Source organism: Ceratotherium simum, chromosome 7 (genome assembly GCF_057802395.1).
Source record: "Ceratotherium simum simum isolate JZ-2026a chromosome 7, ASM5780239v1, whole genome shotgun sequence".
Lineage (NCBI taxonomy): Eukaryota > Metazoa > Chordata > Mammalia > Perissodactyla > Rhinocerotidae > Ceratotherium > Ceratotherium simum.
The window spans coordinates 33,339,643-33,361,332 of NC_141906.1; the positions used below are offsets into that span (position 1 = coordinate 33,339,643).

At 55.4% G+C, this 21,690-nt stretch overlaps 1 protein-coding gene across 5 annotated transcripts in view; it reads left to right on the forward strand.

The window, feature by feature from the left end:
• CAPN5 (calpain 5) overlaps positions 1-8,304 on the forward strand; it is a 51,869-nt gene extending 43,565 nt beyond the window's left edge. For all 5 annotated transcript variants that reach the window (XM_087433483.1, XM_087433487.1, XM_087433485.1 and 2 more), the window contains 6 exons: positions 673-868; positions 1,541-1,663; positions 2,864-3,060; positions 3,959-4,074; positions 4,664-4,800; positions 5,769-8,304. In XM_087433483.1, coding sequence (XP_087289609.1) covers positions 673-868; positions 1,541-1,663; positions 2,864-3,060; positions 3,959-4,074; positions 4,664-4,800; positions 5,769-5,939 — 940 coding nt within the window. In that variant the 3' untranslated portion in view covers positions 5,940-8,304. The remainder of the gene's footprint in view (positions 1-672; positions 869-1,540; positions 1,664-2,863; positions 3,061-3,958; positions 4,075-4,663; positions 4,801-5,768) is intronic.
• The last annotated feature ends 13,386 nt before the right edge of the window (positions 8,305-21,690 follow it).

Consider the following 21,690-nt stretch of genomic DNA (forward strand, 5'->3'; position numbering starts at 1 on the left):
CCCCAGCCCTCTGGTCTGGGCTCCTGTGGACGAGATCCACTTTGCCCTGTCTGCCTTGGGGGTCAGTCGAATTAAAAGATAGCAATAGAAGACCCTCATCAGTGGAGAGGGCTTCTTCCTAGGCCTTTCTCATAGGTGTTCACACCTGATGCGTCTGTGTGCATGTTCTCGTGTGTGTGCACACTTGAAGGGGGGGTGGGCACTCCCCATGCTCCGCCCAGGCTCTCACAGGTGTGCACAGCAATGTCGTGGCCACTGCAGCAGGCTCACCGAGGGGTTCCCACCCCCAGGTGATTCAGGCCTCACAACAGCTGTGGAAGGTAGTGGAGGGAAACGTGCTTTATAAACTGTAGAGGACTGTACAGCTCAGTTATTCATACTATTAATAGTTGTAACAGCCAGCCTTTGCCAGCTCCTCTGTCTGCCGGAAGTTGTGCTATGTGCCTTTCTCGCGTTACTTAGTTCCTGCGCTAACTCTGTGAGGTAGGCAGCTGTTGTTAGGTTCATCCCCATCTTACAAATCAGGAAACTGAGCAAAAGAGACGTGAAGGCTCCAAGTGACGCCGTGTCCGCGCTCGCTCCTGGGTGGGCCGTGGTTCAGATCACGCAGGGTGAGTGGGCGGGTGGGCCGGCCGGGGGGACCTGCCCGGCTCAGCCCCTTGCCACGCCCAGGATGACCTTCGAGGACGTGTGCCGGTACTTCACCGACATCATCAAGTGTCGCCTGATCAACACGTCTTACCTGAGCATCCACAAGACGTGGGAGGAGGTCCAGCTGCGTGGCGCCTGGACGCAGCACGAGGACCCGCAGCAGAACCGCAGCGGGGGCTGCATCAACCACAAGGACACCTTCTTCCAGAACCCGCAGGTGGGCCTTCTCAGGGACCCCCACCCTGCCCCTGCAGCAGCTGCAGGGGCCCTGGCCACTGTCCTGCTGTGGACTCCTGCATGACCTCGGACATCCCTGTCCCTCCGTGGGCCTCAGTGCCCCCACCTGCACAGAGGGGGCTGGATGGGCACGTCTGGGCGGTCACGTAGCCCCAACCTCGCAATCTGACCCTAAGATGCTAAAAATGGGGAAACTGAGGCTCTGAGGACTGAGTGCCTTGTCTGGAGTTACAGAGACATTTAGAGGCTGAGCCAGGGGCTCAAACCCCTTGTTTCCACACCCACAGTGCTGCTCCTTCTGGGGAACACGGCCAGGCTGGCTCCCCACAGGGACCTCTCCCCTGCAGCCTCCTCAGTCATGACCCTGGCAACTGCGTGGTCTTCACGTTGGGTGTGCCTTCATTGAGCACTGACTGTGTACAGGCTCTGAGCTGAGCATCCATGATCTCCTGAGCCCTCCCACCCCTCATGCAGGGTGGGCATTGTAGGCCATCTCACAGAGGAGGGACCGAGGTTCAAAGAGGTGATGTGACTTGCCCTGGCTCACACAGCTGAGCCGGGGCCTGGCTCTGGGCTGAGCTTTCGGGAGCCAGCGAGCCCCTCATTGGCATAGTCTCACTGTGGTGTTTTTCCTCCTCGGCCAAACCCACAGTACATCTTTGATGTCAAGAAGCCAGAAGATGAAGTGCTGATATGCGTCCAGCAGCGGCCGAGACAGTCCACCCGCCGGGACGGCAAGGGCGAAAATCTGGCCATTGGCTTCGACATCTACAAGGTGAGGCCAGCTGGGACGCCTGCTCTGGGTGAGGAGAGTGAGGGAGCTGGAGTTTGGGCCGCCTGGGCTTGGAGAGAACATTGTAGAACACCTTAGTCACCGACATCACCCCTGCCACCCTGGCCCCGTTGGCTGATACCATGGGCATGTGTGGCGTGGGTCCTGTTTGGAACACCCACAGAGGGCCCGGCCTGCCTGGGATTGGCTCCCATGGGAGCTCTCAGCCTGATCTCTTCCTGCCCCAGCCCCACAGGCTGTTTGGTGGATGGGGAAGGGGAGGGTTGCTGGTGGTCAGGGCCGGGCTCTGGGAGGCCCCTGCTGCTCCTTCCCTCAGGGCTCTGGTCCCCCTGAGTTGGAGGCCTTCCTGGGCGCTGGGGGGAGGCATCCTGGGAGGGCTGGGCAGGCCTACCACTGGCCGCTCCCTCGGCCTGGGCCCCACATGTTGTGATGCCCAGTGTGTGGTGACACTCAGCATGGTGGGACACCCAGGGCCTGCCAGACAGCGAGAACCCAGCGAAATCACGTGAACATGCCAGGCGCGTGATCTGAGTCGAGTCCCTGGCATTTGACGTGCTCCGTTGTGTCATAACGGTTGTTCACATCATTGTGTTGGTCATTTGTTGTGTGCTGACGTGTTGTGTCATGACCTTCACTGATGGGACTGTGCCTTATCATGGCACTTGTTTCAGGCGTGGTCCAGCACGTGCTGGCAGCTGGCGATGTCATTTCACGGACACGTGCTGTGACCTGGGCAGATAGCGATGCTTGGTTCTCTTGTGATGGTCAGAAGCCCTTGGACATTGTACCAGGGGGATTCCTGTTGCCCCCCAACTTAACAGCTTTATTGAGATGTAATTCACAGACCATACAGTTCACTCATTTAGAGTGTACAGTGACTTTTAGTGTATTCATGGAGTTGTGCAACCATCACCACAATCAGTTCTAGAACATTTTCACCCCAAAAAGAAACCCCACACCCTTTAGCCATCACCACCCACTCCCATCCCCCTCCCTGCCCCCAGCCCTGGGCAAACACTCATCTACTTCTGTCTCTGTAGATTTGCCTGTTCTGGGCATTTCATGTAAGTGGAGTCTCTCACTCTGTTCCTGGTGGCGAGGGAGAGCTGTGGGGTGTGGGATGGGGTGGGGTGAGGCTGGGGCCGCATCTGTGACCCGGGCACCCCGCGCCCCCCCCCGCAGGTGGAGGAAAACCGCCAGTACCGCATGCACAGCCTGCAGCAAAGGGCCGCCAGCTCCATCTACATCAACTCGCGCAGCGTCTTCCTGCGCACGGAGCAGCCCGAGGGCCGCTACGTCATCATCCCCACCACCTTCGAGCCAGGCCATGCTGGCGAGTTCCTGCTCCGAGTCTTCACTGACGTGCCCTCCAACTGCCGGTGCGCGGGGCTCCTCGGGGCCAGGGTAGGGAGGGCCGAGGTCCACACCAGGCTGACCCGGAATCTGCAGCTCAGAGATGTTCAGTGTCTGCCCGAGGCCTGGAGCCCAGGCCTCCAGCCTCGCTGGGCCCACACCAGCGCCCATCTCCTTCCTCTCCCTTCCCTGGCTCCTCTGCCCCAGCCTCTCTTGGCCACATAAAGGAACAGTTTCTCATATGTGCACAGCGCTTCACAGTTTATAAAGAAGCTTCCACTCATCTCATTTGCTCTTCCTGAACCCTGAGTGGGAGGCCTGACCCCTCCATTTTATGGATCAGAATTGGAGATTGAGGTTGGCACGTGGTGGAGTCGGGCTAGGTGGGCTGCTGAGGCTGTCCCCATCCCTGCTGGGGTGCAGACCCTACGCGTCCCACACTGCCCTCCCGCCTTGGGAGGCAGCCCAGATCAGTGCTCCCTGCCCGCATCCGAGACCTGGAGGCAGCTTGTCTGGTGGGATCAGGGGACCTCAGTCCTGCCGGTCTAGACTTCACCGCTCTCCAGCCGTGCGGGCAGGTCCCTTCCCCCCGCGAGCCTAATGGTCCCTAATCTGTAAAATGGGCATAGTAATAGTCACCTGTCTCCCAGGGCTTTGTGAGGGTTAGAAACAATACCTGTAACTTCCCAGCAGAGGGCTTGGCACCCAAGAGGTGCTCAGTGAATTGCTGTTCCCTTGGGGGAGGATGGGGCACCCCTGGGTGGGGACGGAGCAGCGGGAAGCCACTGGGGGTCTGCCGAGGACGAGTGATGTCTGCACCAAACACTGCTCCTTTCCCCCTCCCCACTTCTTGGACCTCCTTCACCTTCTGTCTTCCCGGCCCCCTCCATGACCTGTCCCCTCTTCTCCTCTGCCCTGTCCCAGGGAGCTGCGCCTGGACGAGCCCCCTCGCTCCTGCTGGAGCTCCCTGTGCGGCTACCCCCAGCTGGTGACTCAGGTGCACGTCCTGGGGGCTGCTGGTCTCAAGGAGTCCTCGTCAGGTGAGCTCACCTGGGGAAAGCCCTGGCCCTTCTCCCCAGGGAGGTTGCCCCATGCCCTCTCCCTCATCCCCAGCCATAGACACCCAGCCTCCAGAGCTCTCCTGCTCTCTCTCATTGAATGAGCAAGCCTTTCCTGACATCCACCCTGGGCCCAGCCGAGGAATGAAACTGGGTGCATAGAGAAAACAGGCTCTGCTGCCTGCTCCTGGGCAGCGTCCAATGTTGTGGGGCAGTTAGACACAGGGACAGGCAGCTGGGAGGGAGGGTTCAGGGAAGGCTTCCTGGAGGGGGTGGTCTTTCTCTAGGCTGAGGAGGTGTTGCGGTATGAAGCCTGGTGGAGTGGAATAGGGGAGAAAAGTGCTCTGGGCAGGGGAGGAAGAGCATGGTGAAGGCCTGGAGGCCAGGATTGCCAGTGTGCCCCTGCTGTCTCTGGAAGTTAGGAAGCGGGTCAGGATCTGGTCTCCCTTCTCCTGAATAGACGAGCTCAGGCTTCTGCTCCCAGCAGGGGATTTCACCTCCCAGACATGTGTCCCATCTCGGCCCTGCCCCAGCCCCCACCCTCGCCGCATCGCCCACTCCGTCTCTCTAGGGCCAAACTCTTACGTGATCATCAAGTGTGAGGGGAACAAAGTCCGCTCGGCTATGCAGAAGGGCACCTCGACCCCCGAGTACAACGTGAAAGGCATCTTCTACCGCAAGAAGCCAGGCCAGCTCATCACTGTTCAGGTGAGCCTGCCCATCTGGACACTTCCCCACTCAGAGGGGCAGGGCCCAGGGTGACAGAGCCTTGACGGGGACCCAGGAAGGCTGGGGTCTAGTTCCCGCTCTGTCCCTGACACGGTGTGGCCTTGGGAATTCTCTCACCTGCCCCTCCTGGTGCCCCAGCGTCCCCTCTGTGGGTGAGTGAGTTAGATTGGCCAGTGTGATTCTGAGACCCAGCAGGGTCAGTCTCCTGGCCAGGGATGGTGGTCATCTGTGCTGACCTTGCCCCAAAGCCTTTGGAATTGTTCCTTAAATCCCCCTTAGGGGGTCCACCTGGGAAAGTTGCACTGAGATGGCATATGGCAGGGGTGGCTATTTCCTGAGAGCAGGGGGTCAGAAAGCCAGGGTTCTTGGCATGGGCTCTCTTCCCCTCTCGTGCCAAGGTGGCCGGTGACAACAACTCTGAGCTCATTAGCAGAAAGCCCTCTGTCCCTTGGGCCCAGGCTACCATCTCTTCAGGTGAGAAACCATCTGTAAACAAACAGTTGAGTGCAGCGGGGGAGCCACTGTAGGTTTTCCAAGTTTTTCTAACACTGGTTCCCACTGGATCAAATCACAGACCCGTAGATGTCGGGGCTAGAAGGGCCCTTAGGGGCCGTTGATCCAACCTTCATATTAAAGATGGGGAAACCAGGGTGGGGGTGTATCACTTGTCCAAGGTCACCCAAGGTCAACAGCAGAGCTACTAATAACAGACTTAACTTTCTACGTGGAAGGGAGCTTTGACAGATGGGAGGAAGCCCGAGGCTCCACAAGGGGCACAGCCTTGCCTGAGGTTCCTGGTGAGGCAGAGGCGATGCAGGGCTCCTCTTCCTCAGCCAGGCTTGCCCTGCAGGAAGGGGATCCAAGGCCCTGCCACTCCCGCCGGCACCCCCACACACTTATACTGCTGGTTTTGGAGATGTGCCCCATGATCCTCTGTCTCCTCCCAGATCTGGAACCACCGACTCTTGAAGGACGAGTTCCTGGGCCAGGTGCACCTGAAGGCTGATCCAGACGACCTCCAGGCCCTGCACACCCTCCGGCTCCAAGACCGCAACAGCGACCTGCCGGGCACCATTGCTGTGCACGTACTCAGCAGTGCCTCTCTTAGGGCCATCTGATGCCTGCCCGCCTATCTGGCCCTCACAGTTCTCACCGCCACCTGCATGTCCCCAACCAGGTCGGGGACTACCCTGGGAGCCAGGACGCTGGGGTCCTTTGCCCAGCTTTTCTACTGACTTGCTGTGTGACCTGGGGAGGTCTCTGCACCTCTCTGGGCCTCAGTGTCCCGAGGACCCCAAGGCATCCCCTTCTCATGGAGGAGTCTTCTTGCCTGAGATTTAAAATAGCCCTCCTTACCCCAACTGTCACTACTGCTAAGGGACTCTATCCGTTGAAAACATTTTCCGAAGGCCCTGCTGTCTGCCGACGGAGTGCCAAGAAGATGTCACTTGTTTACACACAAACTGCCACATCCCCCAGCCCCACTCTTGCCCCAGTGTCCCAGACCTTGCTTTCTCTGTCACCGACACCTGGTTTTCCAGCCACCTTGAAAGGACTCTTGGCTCTTGCTGAGTTCCTGCTCAGGCTGGAATTTGGGAGATGTACAGGTGACATTCGTTCATTCTCTCATCCCATCCATTTATTTATTCAACAGAGATTTGCCAAATGAGTAAATGATGCCCATAAGCCCCCCAGTGGAGCTGGGCCCCTCCCTGCAGCTCTGGAGACCCGGCATCTGTGCTGGGCCTCACCTCTGCTCTCAGGTCCTCTCAGAGGCGGGTGCCGAGATGCCCGGAGGAGCTGTGGCTCCTTCTCATTCCAGGTTCTGATTCACTGCAGCCTCTAGTTTAAGGTCCCTGGAGAGGTGATGGCAGCGTGGAGAGGAAGGGCAACTTCCTGCCTCCACTGCTGTGATGCCAGAAGGAGTGTGCCTGGTTTAGCGGGCCAGGGGCCGGGCGGGTGGGAGTGGGACATGCTGCCAGGCCCCCTCTGCTACAAGACCTGGGCTTTTCCTGGGAGAAGGGCCTCTGGGCTGGAGGTCTCAGGCCTGCCGGGCTCAGGTCACCCACTGGGCTCGGCAGGAGAGGTAAATCCATTGCCTGACCAGAGGCCCCTCCACCAACATTCCCCCCAAAACGCAGCCAAAGAGGCCACAGCCCTCTTTTTGCTGCCTGGACCAAAATGTTCCTTTTAGTCCTCAACGTTTTATATTCTTTCTGTTTTAAAACTCTCAGTTTTAACCAGGGGTTTTTAAAGGAAGACTGAAAGCCTGAGCCCCTTTTTCTTCTTAAACTCCAGTTCCTGTGGTCCTCTGCTTTTATGTTGATTCCTCTTGGGGCAGGACGAGGGGAGGTCGCACCTTCTCAGAGGAGGGCTGCAGGTGGATGAGGAAGAGGGTGGTCTGTACTCCCATGTTTTGTGAGCTGGCTCCGCCTGTGTTCTTGGTGACAGTTGGCGCTGTGACCCGCTGGGGGTCTCCTCTGTGTCCTCTCGGGCTCCAGACCAGGTGACACCAATGAAAAAGGCTGGTTGGTTCAAGAACCGGAATGCCTGTGGCCCTGCTGGGAATTCCTGTTGGGAACCTGAGCTTTTGGCTCCAGATCTGGCTGTTTGGTCCAGTGTCTGGCCGGAAGTGCTGGATCCTTGACTTTCCTCCTCACTCCATGGCCAGCTCTGCTCCTATGTCCTGAGAGGCCAGGGACTAAACAACAGGAGGACAAGAGGATTCCTTCTTGAAAAGCCAGGACTTTCCCCCGAGAATGTGGGCCTGGGGCCAGGACTCTGCGCATGACCAGGAGCAAGTCACTTAAACCTCCTGTGCCTCAATTTCCCCCTTCTGCAAAGTGGGGCCAATGATTCTTGCTTGTCGGCACTCTTACTAACAAGTGCTGAATAAGGGCAAAACCACACCCTTTCTCTATGTATCTCTGTATGCGTACACACTCTATACACTCATGTAATCACCACTTCTCGATGGCTGTTTCAAATGGAGACCCCGGAGTTGGGGTGAAGAGGTGGGGGGGCGGGTAAGCCAGCTTGGGGCCTCTGGGGCCCACACATGGGTCTTTGCTCTTTGTCCACCTGGGCTACGGGACAAACCAGGACTACCTGGCAGACCCGTGTGGGCTTCAGCCTGGGGTCTGGGCACTGCCTCCCCACCAACAGAACCAGTCCTGCAGCCCTGCCCTTGCTTCCTGCCCCTCTGGGTGGGCCGGGCTGGCTCCTGGCTGTGCGGCCCTGGGCACTGGGCAGGTGAGGATGAGTTCTTCCAGGCTGGGACTGGAGGATGGGTGGGGAGAGCAGTTGCTCTGTTCAGATGGACCCTTCAGCCCATGGAGGCCGCAGAGTCCCCATTTGCAGATGGGTGGGGCCTCCGGTCCACACCACCCAATCTGGGCTTCCCTCCCCTCAGGGCCCACCATGGGGTCAGTGGAGCGGAGACCTGTTCTGTTCTCAGAATAAACATTACCACAATCCCAGAAAGACTTCTTGTGTCTGTCTGTCCCTCTGGGGGTAAGGGACAGTGGAGGGAATGTTTCCCAGGCTTGGGTGACTGTTCTCTGGTCAGAGGGACGCATGAGGGGTTACGGCTGAGGCCGCACCCTGCTGCCTGTCCCGTGCATCTGTGAGCAGAGATCACCAGCATCATTCAGTCATTCCTTCGATGGCCTCGTCCCAAGCCCCGTCCTGGGCACTGGGGCTGTCAGGAACCAGCCACGGTCCCTGCTCTGGGGCAGTCAACAAACTAGTGGGGGAGACCAATAGAAATACTCTGATCCTGACGAACACCACGCAGAGGATTCCTGGGGAAGCAGTGTGGGAGTTACTGGGGGTTCTCAGCCTGCCAGGGCAAGGAAGGCCTGTCCCCTGATGCACTTGTGAGATGGAATTGTGGAAGGCAGCCGCATGAGGGGCCACGGAAAGAGGAGGTGGCCTTGGGGGGGCACGGGTGGATGTGGGGAGACAGATGGGAGGCTGTTGACGGGAAGATGCTGGCGCTCGAGCCCTGAAGCCAGGGGTGGCAGTGGGGAGAGACGGTGGGGTTAGATTTTGGAGGGAGAGTGGACAGAACTTGATGATGGGGTTGGGGTGAGGAGTGAGGGGAAAAAAAATGAATTAAGGCCAATTCCTAGATTTCCCTGTAGGACTATGAGAAAAGGATGTTATGAATTCTGTGCCCCATTTAGTGTATTGCCTGGCCCTTATGGGTGCTGAGTAGATTGTAGCTGTTATGGTGTCTGGAGCTCACTCCATACCCCCCAACTTCCCCGCCACTCCACGCCCTTCCCTCCCAGCTCAGACCTGCGTTCTGCCTTGGCACCATGGTCCTCTCCGGTCTCGGTTTTCCTGTCTGTGTGGGGCTGACACCACCAGCCGGAGAGGCTCGGCAAAGTGAGGTGATTGGAGGAGTGGGAGGGACCAAGTGTCAACGGCAGGCACAAGTCCAGGAGTGGGGACAGTGTTCGGGAGCAACTCCTGTCAGGGCCACCCGGCCAAGCACAGTCCAGCACCCAGGGGCCTTCAGGGGTCAGGACTGTGGGGTCAGGCGGAGCCCCGGGCCCAGCAGAGGCTAAGCCCTGGCACTGTTGCTTCCCTTCTGCTGCCCCAGGCAGAGGCTGCATGCTCAGCCTCGCTCCCATGGGGGCACTGGCATGCAGCCATGCCTGAGCCCAGCAGGTGGCGCACTTGGGCTGTTCGGCCCTCCTGGGCCCCCCACGCCACCCCCTTCCCGGCAGACACACCCCAGTTACAGAGGCTGGAGGTCCCTTTGCCCAGGCCTAGAGCTGCCCCTGGAGAGGCCTGCACTGATGGGGCAGCTGCCAGGGTGGCCGTGGCAAAGGATGGTGACGAGGACGTGCCAGGTCTCTCTCAGCAAGGAGTCCTCGATGTTACTGTCTTTGCCAAAGCTAATAACAAGGGTTTTGTTTACTCCTTGTTTATCCCCCTCCCCACCCCACTTTAAAATCACATATTTCCCTTCAGTTGGTGTGTGTCCCTTGTACATGCAGGATGGCTCCAAGTCAGCTGGATTGAGAAAGTTTCCTGGATATTACGGACAAGCCGCACCTCCCTGCACCAAGAACGGGTTGTGGGGGTGGTGGTGAAGGGATGAGCTTTAGGGGACATCTGAGGGCAGCCCTTGGGAAGTGGTCTGGGGCGAGGGTGGTGTATGTATAGGGACAGGGGAGAAGGGGGCCAGAATGCGGGGCTTGCTACCTTCTGCCCTGCCTGGTCCTTTCCTCACAGAGTCTGAAACAGCCGTTTACAGAGGAGAAAACGGGCTTGGTGGAGGGCAGGCAGGGGTCGAGACTCAGCAAGTCAGTCACCAAATCAGGACCAGAATGAGGTTTCCTGCCCAGGTGCTGAGAGAACAGGTGGTGTGACTGCAAATGACAGCAGGCAGCTGAGGCTGGGACAGGCAGCCAGGGCCTGGGTCCCATGCTGGTCAGCAGCACAGCCCAGAGAGACCCCAGGGCCCCTGTGTCCCTGCTGGGCGGCCAGTGTTCTGCACAGAGCCCTGGGCAGCACAGCCCGCCCCCCACGCTGATGTCATGGCACCCGGACCTCAGAGGCCCCTCCGACTCCGCCTCCTGGGGGAAGGCTCTGGAGTGGGGAGAGGAGGGCAGCAGTGCCGGCCAGCCGGCCAACCGCCCTGGGCAGAAAAGAAAGGGAGAGACCGAGAGGGAGACAGAGAGTCACACGGTGAAAAACGGAAAGACCCAGAGAGACCCCCAAAGCAAGCCTCAGAGCAAGACCGAGGAAGAGGGGACGTGTGTCTGCAGATTGTCCTGGACCCGCGACCCCGGTTTCCTGAGCCCTCCGAGCAGGTGGCAGCTGCACCCAGGCTGGTGGGCAGCTGCGAGCGGGCAGCTGGGCCCCAGGTAAGGATGGGCTGCCCAATGTCCTGGGCACTAGGAAAAGAGTTTGCTGGACTTCTGGAGAGTCATGGGCTTGGGCCACCCTGGAGCCCCTGCCCTTGGGTCTGGGCCTCCTGCCACCTTTGGGGGCTCAGCCACCACAGCCATCGAATGAAACTGTCCTGAGCCTGGAAAGATGGAGGCTTGTACCTTGGAGAAGAGAAGAGCCAAGGGGCATGGTGTCCATCAAATTGTCTCTGACTAGCGATGAGGCCGGGGGCAGACATGCTGGGGGTGACAGAGAGAGAGAGTCCTCTGTCCCTGTCTCTTTGTCTCCTTTGGCCTCCCTCTGATACTCTCTTTATCTTTTTCTTTATCTCTCTCCTTGGATAAGTCACTTCTTTCCTCTGTGCCTCAAATTTCCCATCTGTGAAATGGGAACATGAAGCCCCTCCAGCCAGGGTTGCTGTGGGGACGACGTAAAATCAGGCATGGGCTTACAAATGCAAATACAATTCTGTGTTCCTTGCTGTCAATCTGAAAAGCAGTTAACTTGACCATGGGCCAGATCTTTTTTTTTGCGTGTGTGAGGAAGATCAGCCCTGAGCTAACATCCATGCTAATCCTCCTCTTTTTTGCTGAGGAAGACCGGCTCTGAGCTAACATCTATTGCCAATCCTCCTCCTTTTTTTTCTCCCCAAAGCCCCAGTAGATAGTTGTATGTCATAGTTGCACATCCTTCTAGTTGCTGTATGTGGGACGCAGCCTTAGCATGGCCAGAGAAGTGGTGTGTCGGTGCGCGCCTGAGATCTGAACCCGGGCCGCCAGTAGCGGAGTGCGCACACTTAACCACTAAGCCACGGGGCCGGCCCTAGATCTTATTTTTAGAGGAAAAAATGCCTATCTTTTAGCTTTTTCCTTATGTGTGGCCCTTAAATTCTATGCCTTCACCACCTCCTTCTAGCCCCCAAAGCCCCAGATCTTTAAGGAAAACCCTGGTTCTGGCCCCTGGCTCCCACAGCTCATGCTAGCGCAGGATGCCCGCATGGTGGCCAGCATCCTCTTCAGACATAGCTCCCCGTGGCAGCTGCCTGCTGTCGCTGGTTGAATTCCCTTCCCTGCCAGGCCCCCAGGCCTGCTGTGTCCCGGAGCTCCAAGACAGGGGTCAGGGCTCGGGTGTCAGGAGGTGTCACGGGCAGAGGATCAAATGCCCCGGCGCCTCTGAATGGGCCTTGTGAAAAATTGATGCTCATCCTGTGGGGCAGGTAGGGGGTCAGTGGGGCCTCGTGCCAGGGCCTGTGGGCTGGGGCTGTCCTGGATCACCACACTCAGTCCCACAAGCCCTTCCTGAGCCACCTCTGGGGCTGGCCCTGTGCTGTGTGAGGCGAAAGCCCCACACTTTGCCCTGGATCAACTCCCCAACTTTGGGGGCAGATCTGGGGACAGACCCCAGCCAGAAAACATAATGCATACAGTCAGGGCTGGATAGAGGGAAACATGGGGCTCCTGGCAGCTTGGGGGTGGTCAGGGAAGTCTTCCTGGAGGAGGTACCACATGAACATGAAGCATAGGTGGGAATTTACTAGTCAGAATTCCAGGCAGAGGGGCCCATGTATGCAAAGGCCAAGAGGTGTGAAAAGGGCTGGCACATGTTAGGAACAGTGAAGACTGAGGAGGGCCCGAGTGCCGGTGCACGGAAGAAGAAAGCAGCAAGAGGCAAGACTGAGACAGCAGCAGGGGCTGCACAGTTCTGGGCCTTAAAGGCCAGACTAGGGGCTTAAAGCCTTCATCCTGAGGCCAGTGGGTGCTCCGGAAGGGTTTTAGGCAGGGCATGCCATGAGCTGGTCGTGCTTGGCCTGTGACCCTTCCTGTGGGCCAGGCTGCCCTGTCACCCACACTCCTGGGGTAGCCCTGACCTGGGAGGTTAGAGGCCAAGTTCTAGTTCTGAACTTGCCCTGCCCTGCTCTGTGACCTTGGGCAAGTCCTGGTCTCTCTCTGGGCCCCTTTGCCCACATGTCCAGGGGAGGGGGATGGACTTGCTACTTCCCAGGAGCCCTTTGGCAATCTCTGAATGACAGTGGCCAAGAGAAGAGCTCAGCTGCTCTGGGCAGTGGAGCTGTTGCCAGTGGCTGAGGCTCAGGTCACACAGGCTGAGCTGTGGCCAGAGGGAGAGAAGCCAGGGAGGGTTCCCCAGAGGGGGGAGGCACTGGGGCTTTGGGAAGACCCCACTCAGGCTCAAGGCTGCCAGCGCTGGCCTGCTCAGAGGCTTGACACGGTCTGTCCCCCTGCAGAACCGCGTCTGACCAGGCGGGCAGCAGGACCATCTGACAAAGGACAATGGTGATTCTTCAGCAGGTGAGTGCTCCCCGCGCCCCACTGGTCTTCATCTTTCTATGCCAGGAATAACCCTGTTGGGTGGCTTATCCTGCCCCATCCCTAATTCTCTCATTCATACGCTTAACTGTAGGATACCCTCCCCAATCTTTTCTTTTAGAAAACTCCTATCTATGCTTCAAAACCCAGCTGTGAAACTTTCCCTGACTCTCCCAGAGCCAGTCTAGAACTATTCCCTTTGATGTGTCTGCCAGAGCCTACCTTTCTCACTGCATCCCCCTCACTGGGTAGAAATTATTTATTTACGTACATCTCTGAATCCCCAGGTATTTCAGGCAGTGGAAGAGTATGTGCAAAGGCCCGTAGGTGGGAAAGCCCTTGGGGAAAGGGAAGAGGAAGTTGGCGAGTCTACTGAAGCCAGACTAGGAAGGGCCTTGAGCCTCACTGGGGAGCAGTGAGAGAGATGACATGGCTGGAGCTCAAGCCCCCTGCGGTCCTGTGGGGAAGAAGCGGAGGTGCTGTCCCCGGCTGAGTCCTCCAGCCCCCTCCTTCCCAGGGCCACACTGGCCCCTGACCCTCAGCCCTTCCCCGTGATCAGCCTGAGGCTCTAATGAGCTTCTGGGCTCCAGAGCCAGGAATGTGGGCTGTGAGCCAGGTCGGCCCGGCACCAGACCCTGGGCTGCTGGGGGTGCTGTGGGGGCTTGGCCAGTGGCTTCACGTCCTCCAGGACCATCGGAGGCCAATGGGCAGCCTTGTCCTGTAGCCGCGTTTGTGTGTGCGTGTCCATGTGTGTATGTGAGAAGGCAGCTGTCAGGGCCGGATCGGGATAGGCAGTCTTCCACCCTGGGGCTGGAGGAGACCCCTCGAGAGCCCCTTGGCCTGAGAGCCTGTTCAAAGGCCCATCAGAGTGGCCAGGACCAATGGAATGAAAGTCACTGTCACTGAGTGTTGGCTGTGTGCCAGAGCTGGGGCTATAGGTGGGGCTGGGGGTGGGGACATGTGCAGCCCCTGAGGGAGGGCCTGGGCCACCCAAAGCCAACCGAGGGCGTTTTCCCAGGGCCTCTGAGGCGGGCCTCTGGCTGACTGGCCCTTCTCCCCGACCTGCCCCTCTGATCGCTGGCCCGCCTCACTCTGCGAGCAGCCTGTACTGGGAGCAGGTGTCTGTGGGTGAATGGCGGCTCTGCCCACCCCTCGCATAGAAAGTGCATTTCTGTTACTTCTTTGGTCCTGAAAAAGGGCCCAGCTCTAGGGAACCGGCCAGCTGTGCAGCTGCACAGGCAGAGCCCACACTCCTGGGCTCTGTCCTTTCCTAGGACAGTTGTCTCGAGGATAAAATGTCGTGAGGGCATCAATCAGTGCTGCTTCTTCCACCTGCCTCCTGGGGCTGCCTCCCTCCTCCCTCCTCCCTCCTCTTGTCGCTCTTTCTTGAAGGGTCCTGAAAGACCCATGTTCTCTCTCTCTCACATCCCGTCTGTCTGCCCAGAACACTCTGCCTCCCCTTTTCCTGGCTGACTTCACTATGGCCACTACTCCCTTTGTGAGCTTCCCTGCTCCGCCCATGTTAGATTCCAGATCACTCCACCTTCTTCCCCTGCTTACCTGGCACCTCCTGGTGAGCCTGGAAATGGGGGATGGCCTCTGTCCTGCTCCCCACTGTCTCCTCAGCCCTGGCACCAGCCCACTCAGAATGAATGAATGAATGATTGTGATTACATCCTCATTTGGTCCAAGGGGGTAGGGTGGACGACACCTGCTTCCAAGGGATGTTTGAGAATGAAATGTCATAATGCATATACAGTGCTCAGCCCAATGCTAGACACAGCTCCATAAAAGTTAGCTGCCATGATGACTACTATTAATAAAATCACATTAGTAGTGTTCCTGTTTTATGAGAATTCCCTGTTCTTTTCTCTCTCCCACTTTACTTGGGATAAAAATCTCAGGAGACCTCAAAGGATATGATGGTTCTTTCCCCATGTGTAGAGTGTCTCCATATGGGACATATCAGTGACAGAGATTCACCCCTCCCTTCCTCCCTCCTTCCATCCATCCATCCATCCATCCATCCATCCATCATTCAAGCCTGTCTGAGTCCCTACAGGGTATCAGGCACAGGAAACACCTTCATAAAGATGAGCTAAGGATCCAAATCTCTTCCCTAATGAAAATATTTTATTCAGTTGTCAGGGGTTCTAATTCTTCAAAAGTAGCATCCACATTGGTCCTGCTATGTGCCAGGCACTCGCTAAACCTGATCTCATTTTATTGCCATAAGGCTGTGACGTAGGGATCTTTGTGCCCGTATCACAGGTGAAGAAACTGAAGCCCAGAGAGAGTAATTTAGACATAAGCTGGGGCAGGTCCAGACAGGATAGGGAGCCATGCTGGTGAGGGAGGCAGCAGGCAGGGAGAGGAGACCTTGGAAGGGGGCTTCTGTGCAGGGCACAGGGGTGTGGCGCAAGGAGTAGGCACAGGGCTTAGAGGAGGAGAGGTCAGACTGCCCCTGCTGGGTGGCATTTGCAGAACATGGGCTCTTTCCTAGGGCCCCTGTGGCAGTCTGGGCAGATACATCGTGTTGATGGCTTTGGAAGTGGGGTAGGGGTGTCTGGAGATTGCTAGTGTGCCAGAAACCACCTCCTCCATACATGTTCTCACTCACCCACCCAGCAAAGCAGCACTGGGCCCCTTCTCTGTACCAGGCTGGGCACCAGGGATGCAGAGATAAATGGACTGCTCCCTGGCCTGGCGGAGGTCCCAGACCAAAAGGGAGGTGGCTCGGAAACACAGCAAGGGCACGCATGAGCGGAACTGTGATAGCAGGAGTCCGGGGGGGGGGGAACCTGGGGATAGGGGAGGCTTCTGCCCTGCCTGAGCTGGCTGGGTGGGGGATGGTCAGGGAAGGAAGGCTCTGAGGCTGTTGCAGGAGCCTGTCACGTACAGATGGGAGACTGAGGTCTCAGGAGGAAGAACTTGCCCCATGTTGCAAGGCCAGCTGGTGATTGCAAGAACCCAGGGATCTGAGGTGCACATGACCCACTTCTTTACGGACCTCAGGGGGCCTGCTGTGCCTCAGTGTGACATGATTTCTGGCACGGTGCTGGGGCCAGAGTAGGGACTGGATGTACTTTGCCCAGATTCATAGGCAGAGGGAAGTTTGAAGATAAACTGTGGGCCGTTGATAACAGTTGGATTGACCATTTTGTTAAAATATAATGTCCTTCTCTGTCTCTTGTAACAATTTTTGTCTTAAAATCTATTTTGTATAGCCTATATTAGTATAGCCACCCCAGCTCTTTTTTTGGTTACTATTTGCGTGGAACAGATTTTTCTGTTTTCTCTTTCAACCTATTTGTGTCTTTGGATCTAAAGTGAGTCTCTTATAGACAGCATTTAGTTGGATCATGGTTTTTTTTTAAACCTATTCTGCCAACTTCTACCTTTTAAGTGGAGAGTTTAATTCATTTCCATTTAAAGACTTACTTCTGCCATTTTGCTATTTTTTCTATATGTCACATATTTTTTTCCTCAATTCCTCTATTACTGTCTTCTTTTGTGTTTGATTTTTTCCCCAGTGTACTGTTTTGATTCCCTTTTCATTTCTTCTACTATCTATCTATCTATCTATCTATCTATCTATCTATCTATTCTAGTGGTTACCCTGGGGTTCACAATTAACATCTTACATTTATAACAATCTTGTAATCTAGTGAGAGTTAATACCAACGTAGCTTCAATAGTATATAAAAACCTGCTCCTATACAGCTCCAGCCCTCTGCCTTGATATTGTTATTGTCATAAATTACATCTTTATACACTGTGTACCTATTAACATAGATTTGTAACTGTTGTTTTACATATTTGTCTTTTAAATCATTTAGGGAAAAAAAGAAGAGTTACGAAGCAAAAATAACAATAATGCTGGCTTCTATATTGACCTACATCGTTACATTTACCAGCTGCTTATCTCTTTGTATGGCTTGGAGTTACTGCCCAGTGCCCTTTAATTCCAGCCTGAAGGGCTACCTTTAGCATTCCTTGTAGGGCAGGTCTACTAGTGACAAACTCCCTCAGCTTTTGTTTATCCGGGAATATCCTAGTTTCTCTTTCATTTGTTTATTTACTTATTTAATAAACAACAGAAATGTATTTCTTACAGTTCTAGAGGCTGGGAAATCCCAGATCAAGGCACTGGCAGACTTGGTGTCTGGTGAGGGTCTGCTTCCTTGTTCACTGTGTCCTCACATGGTGGAAGGGGATGAGCGGGCTCTCTGGGGTCTCCTTTACAAGGGCACTAATCCCATTCATAAGGGTTCCACCCACATGACCTGATCACCTCCCAGAGGCCCCACCTCCTAAAACCATCACAGTGGGGGGTCTCTTTCACTTTTGAAGGATGGTTTTACCACATGTAGAATTCTTGTTTGACAGTGTTTTTGTTTTGTTTTTCTTTTGGCTTTTTAAATAAGTCATACTGCTGCCTTTTGGCCTCTGTGGTTTCTGATGAGAAATCAGCTATTAATCATATTGAAGATCCTTTGTATACGATGAGTCACTTCTCTCTCACTGCTTTTAAGATTCTGTCTTTGTTTTTTAACAGTTTGATTATAATGTGTCTCAGTATGGATCTTTTTGAGTTTATCCTACTTGGAATTTATTGAACTTTTTGGATGTGTAAATTTACGTCTTTCATCAAGTTTGGGAAGTTTTTGGTCATTATTTTTCCAAATATTCTTCCTGCCCCTTTCTCTCTCTCCTCTCCTTTGGGGATTCCCATTATACATATGTTGGTCCACTTGATGTCATCTCACAGGTTTCTAAGCGTTTGCTCACTTTTCTTAATTCTGCTTTTCTTTCTGCTCCTCAGACTGAATAATCTCAATGAACCCATCTTCAAGCTTTTTTGATTCTTCCTTCTGCCTGTTCAAATCTGCTGTTGAACCCCTCTAGTGAATTTTTCACATCAGTTATTGTACTTCTCACCTCCAGAATTTCTATTTGGTCCCTTTTTAATAATTTCTGTCTCTTTTTTGATATTTTCTATTTGGTGAGATGTTGTTCTGCTTTCCTTCAGTACTTTGAGCATATTTAAGAGAGTTGATTAAGTCTTTGTTTATTAAGTCCAATGTCTCAGCTTCCTCGGGGAAAGTTTCTATTAATTTCTTTTTTCCTGTGAATGGGCCATACTTTCTTATTTCTTTGCATGCCTCATAATTTTTTGTTGAAAGCTGGACATTTTCAATATTATAATGATGATAACTCTGGAGTTAGATTCTCCCCTCCCCAGGGTTTGTTGTTGCTGTTTGTTGTGAGTTGTAGTTTTGTTTAGTGACTTTTCTAAAGTATTTTTGTGAAGACTGTATTCTTTGCTGCATGTGATCACTGAAGTCTCTAAACACCTAAAGCCAAAAAAAAAAAAAAAAAACCCCAACCTCTCCGTCTTTGCAGCTGGCTCTGTGTAAGTGTTGGGGCACGCCTTCAACGTTCAGTCAGGCCATTCACAACTCTGCCCTAGCCTTCACTTCTCGTCTGCATGGAGCTTGAAGGGCAGCTGGAGGTGAGAGCTTAGGGTCTTCTCTGGCTTTTTCTGAACATTCGTCCAACCCTGGGCATGTACGTGGTCTTCTAGATTCCCCAGTATATGCAGGAGCTTTTCAAAGTCCTTATTCCCTAAAGCATCTCACTCCCCTGCCTTTCCTCCAGGCTTCTTGGAGTGTCTGTTGTTTGCTCTGATTATTTTTTTCCCGAGGTGGCAGTGGGTGGCTCATTTGCCTTTGGTTGTTTTTGACCAATGCCCTCATAGCTGCTTCTCTGCCCTGGAGGAGTCCCAAGTTAGGGAAATAAAGGCAAGCCCTTTGTATTATTACTTCAGAGAGCCTCCAGACAGGTTAAAACAACCATAGTTCTTTGATAAAAGGTCTGTTCTGCTCCTTCTGGCCCCAAAAACCCACTTCAGGGACACAGGCTGCCATCTTCAAGATTGCCACCAAGGCAGGGGGGATGGGTAGGTTAAAACACCACAAAGTTCTCCTGCTGGGTTTCAGTCACCTTTCTCTTCATTAAATGTTCAGCTGATTACTGTAAACCTTTGAATATTTTCTAGAATTCCAGTAAAGTTGATTCTGACAGTTCTTGCCATGTTTTTTTGGTGTTTCTGTAGAGCGATGGGTTCTTGGAGTTCTATACTCTGCCATCTTTGCTAACATCACTTGCTGGTGATAGTCGGCATGGTTATTTCCCGCAGGCTTTTTGTCCTAACTTGCTATGTATCCTTGTGTAGGTCCCTTTGCCCCCTCTGAACTTCAGTCTCCCCATCTATAAAATGGGTGGCCAGAACTGGACTGGATGGTGGTGTGGCGGGGTGAAGGCAGCACCATGGGTCTACGTGAGGCACCAAGGGAGTACAGAAAGGAAGGTAGTGGGGAGGGGGTATGGGGACCAGGGGGCACATGGCTCAGTGGAGCCTTGGTGGCTGGGTGGGTGCAGGGAACAAGAGAGTGGGGTGAAGCAGTCCTGGCAGAGGGATCAGAATAAGCAAAGGTGAAGATAGTGAGGCCCTATCCTGTGCAGCCAGGGCAACAGGAGAAGAGGCTAGAGCAGCAGTGAGCCCTGGGCCTGGGAGAGGGTGTGGTGTGATGCCACAGTGGGTCACAGGGCCATTAGACGAGCCTCCAGACCTGGTGTGCAGGCCACCTGCAGGGAAGGGGCCTACTCCCCGGCTTCAGATAAGGAGTGCCTGGTGCAGGGGGTGGAGCAGTGGGTCTGCATCAGGCAGGGCCAGGCTCTCAGCACTTTGCGGGGTCTCCCCCAGAAGGCCTCTCTCCATCCACCAGACGTGTTTACCATCTCTTCCTTCTTACTTTTGCTTCTCTGTGCTTTGCTGCTCCCCTCTTCTGGAACACCTTTCCCCCTCATGTCTGCCTAAAAAAAATCACAACACCCAAGCATCACCCTTAGCATGCCTTGCTCAGTCATGTTAACCCACACTCATACAGCATTTGCTCTAACAGGCACCATCTGAATGAGTTACACACGTCAACCCGTTTAATCCTCACAAGCGCCTCATGAGGTACTGTTATTCTGTCATTGGACAGATGAGGGAACAAAGGCACACAGAGGTCGAGGAACTTGCCCAAGGTCACACCGCCTGTGAGTGACCTAGCCAGGGTTGAACCTAGGCCATGTGGCTCCAGAGTCCAACCTCTTAGCGGCCATACTATCCTGTCTCTCCAGGGCTAATCCATCCCTCACCTGGCGGTACCATCCTTATCAGTGTCTGGGTCTGTCCAGCCCCCAGGCTGGGAGCTCGGAGGACGGTGTACCCTAAGCTTTAGTCTGAGTCCGTGAAGGTTGGTTAAGTAGACGGATGGAAGGATGCTGGAAGCCCGCCACCAGCACCTCCAGTGTCTGAGGGTCTGATTCCTGTTTCCATGGACTCCCGTGGGTGGGTGGGCAGGGCTAGGTGCACTTGTTCTGGGCTCAACTGGGGGAAGGACCTCTCCTGGGAGCAGGGGCCCTGAGGGCACAGGAAGTGGGTGGGAGTCCCTGCAACCGGTCCGCTTTGGGTGACTTGGTGGCAGAGTGCTGGGTCCCCGAGGCCGGCACAAGGGGTGGGTAGAAGGAAGCCGGGGCCAGCGGGGCAGCTCTGAGTGCTGTGTGAAGCAGTGCTGTGTGAGGTTGCCTTCCGTGTCATCTCCCTACCCCCTGCTGCAGTTTGCTTGTTTGTTGCGGGAGCAGTTGGGCTTCCAGGATTCCAGAAACAAGAGGCCTTGAAGAGAGAAGAGAAAGAAGGAGGAAAGAGGGGAGGAAGAGAAAGATAAGTAGGGAGAGGAGAGAAGGTAGGGGTGGGAGGGGAGTCACAGGGCCTGGGCATTCCACAGGGCCTGGCATTCCACATCCTCTGGATGGGATGGTGGCCAGTGTGGCTCATGGCCCAGCGTGGACCCAAGCCGGGTGTCCGGCCCTGTGTGGCTGCCAGGACACAGGAGCCCAGCTTGGCACCCACTGTGGGGTGAGATCTGAGCCATTAGGGGTGGCTCACTGTCCTGGGGAACCAGGGGACCCCCTACCCCAGGCCTCAGTGCCTCCTCTGCAGGCTGGCGATCACCTCCTAGCTGGCCTCAGAGGCTGAGTGAGGACCAGACACAGACTCTTCAGGGACTTTGCCCCAAAGTCTCCCCCACCCCAGGAAGATTTTTATCTGCCCTCCCTCCCAGAGGCAGCCAGTGAGCTAGAAAGATCTTTGATGCTCCTTCCCTTTAGTCTTAAGAATTCACGAAGTTTACTGTGTTCTGCTCCATAACATCCCCACGTTTCTTTCCATAGAAAACATACTGATTTTCTCCAAACCTGCAGGCAAGATGAGGTTCCCGGGGCCTCGTTTCTGCCGAGGCCTGTGGTTCGGGGGTCCCCGGTGCTGCAGGCTGCGGTCCCGGTGAAGCCGGCCGGGAATCCCCGACGATGTTGCGGTGTCGGGGGTCCCGCCGAGATGGGAGGGGCCGGGGCGGCGCGGGCGCCCCCTCCGCGTTCCCGCCCGCGGGCGTCACCTAAGCCGCCGTTGCCATGGCCCGCGGCAGATGGCCGGGTTTAGGGTTCCCGGGCCGGCGGCGCGCACCGGATTAGGTGAATTAGGGAGTCGGAGCCGTGCAGCCGCCGTAGCCGCCGCCCGACCCTCTGCGCC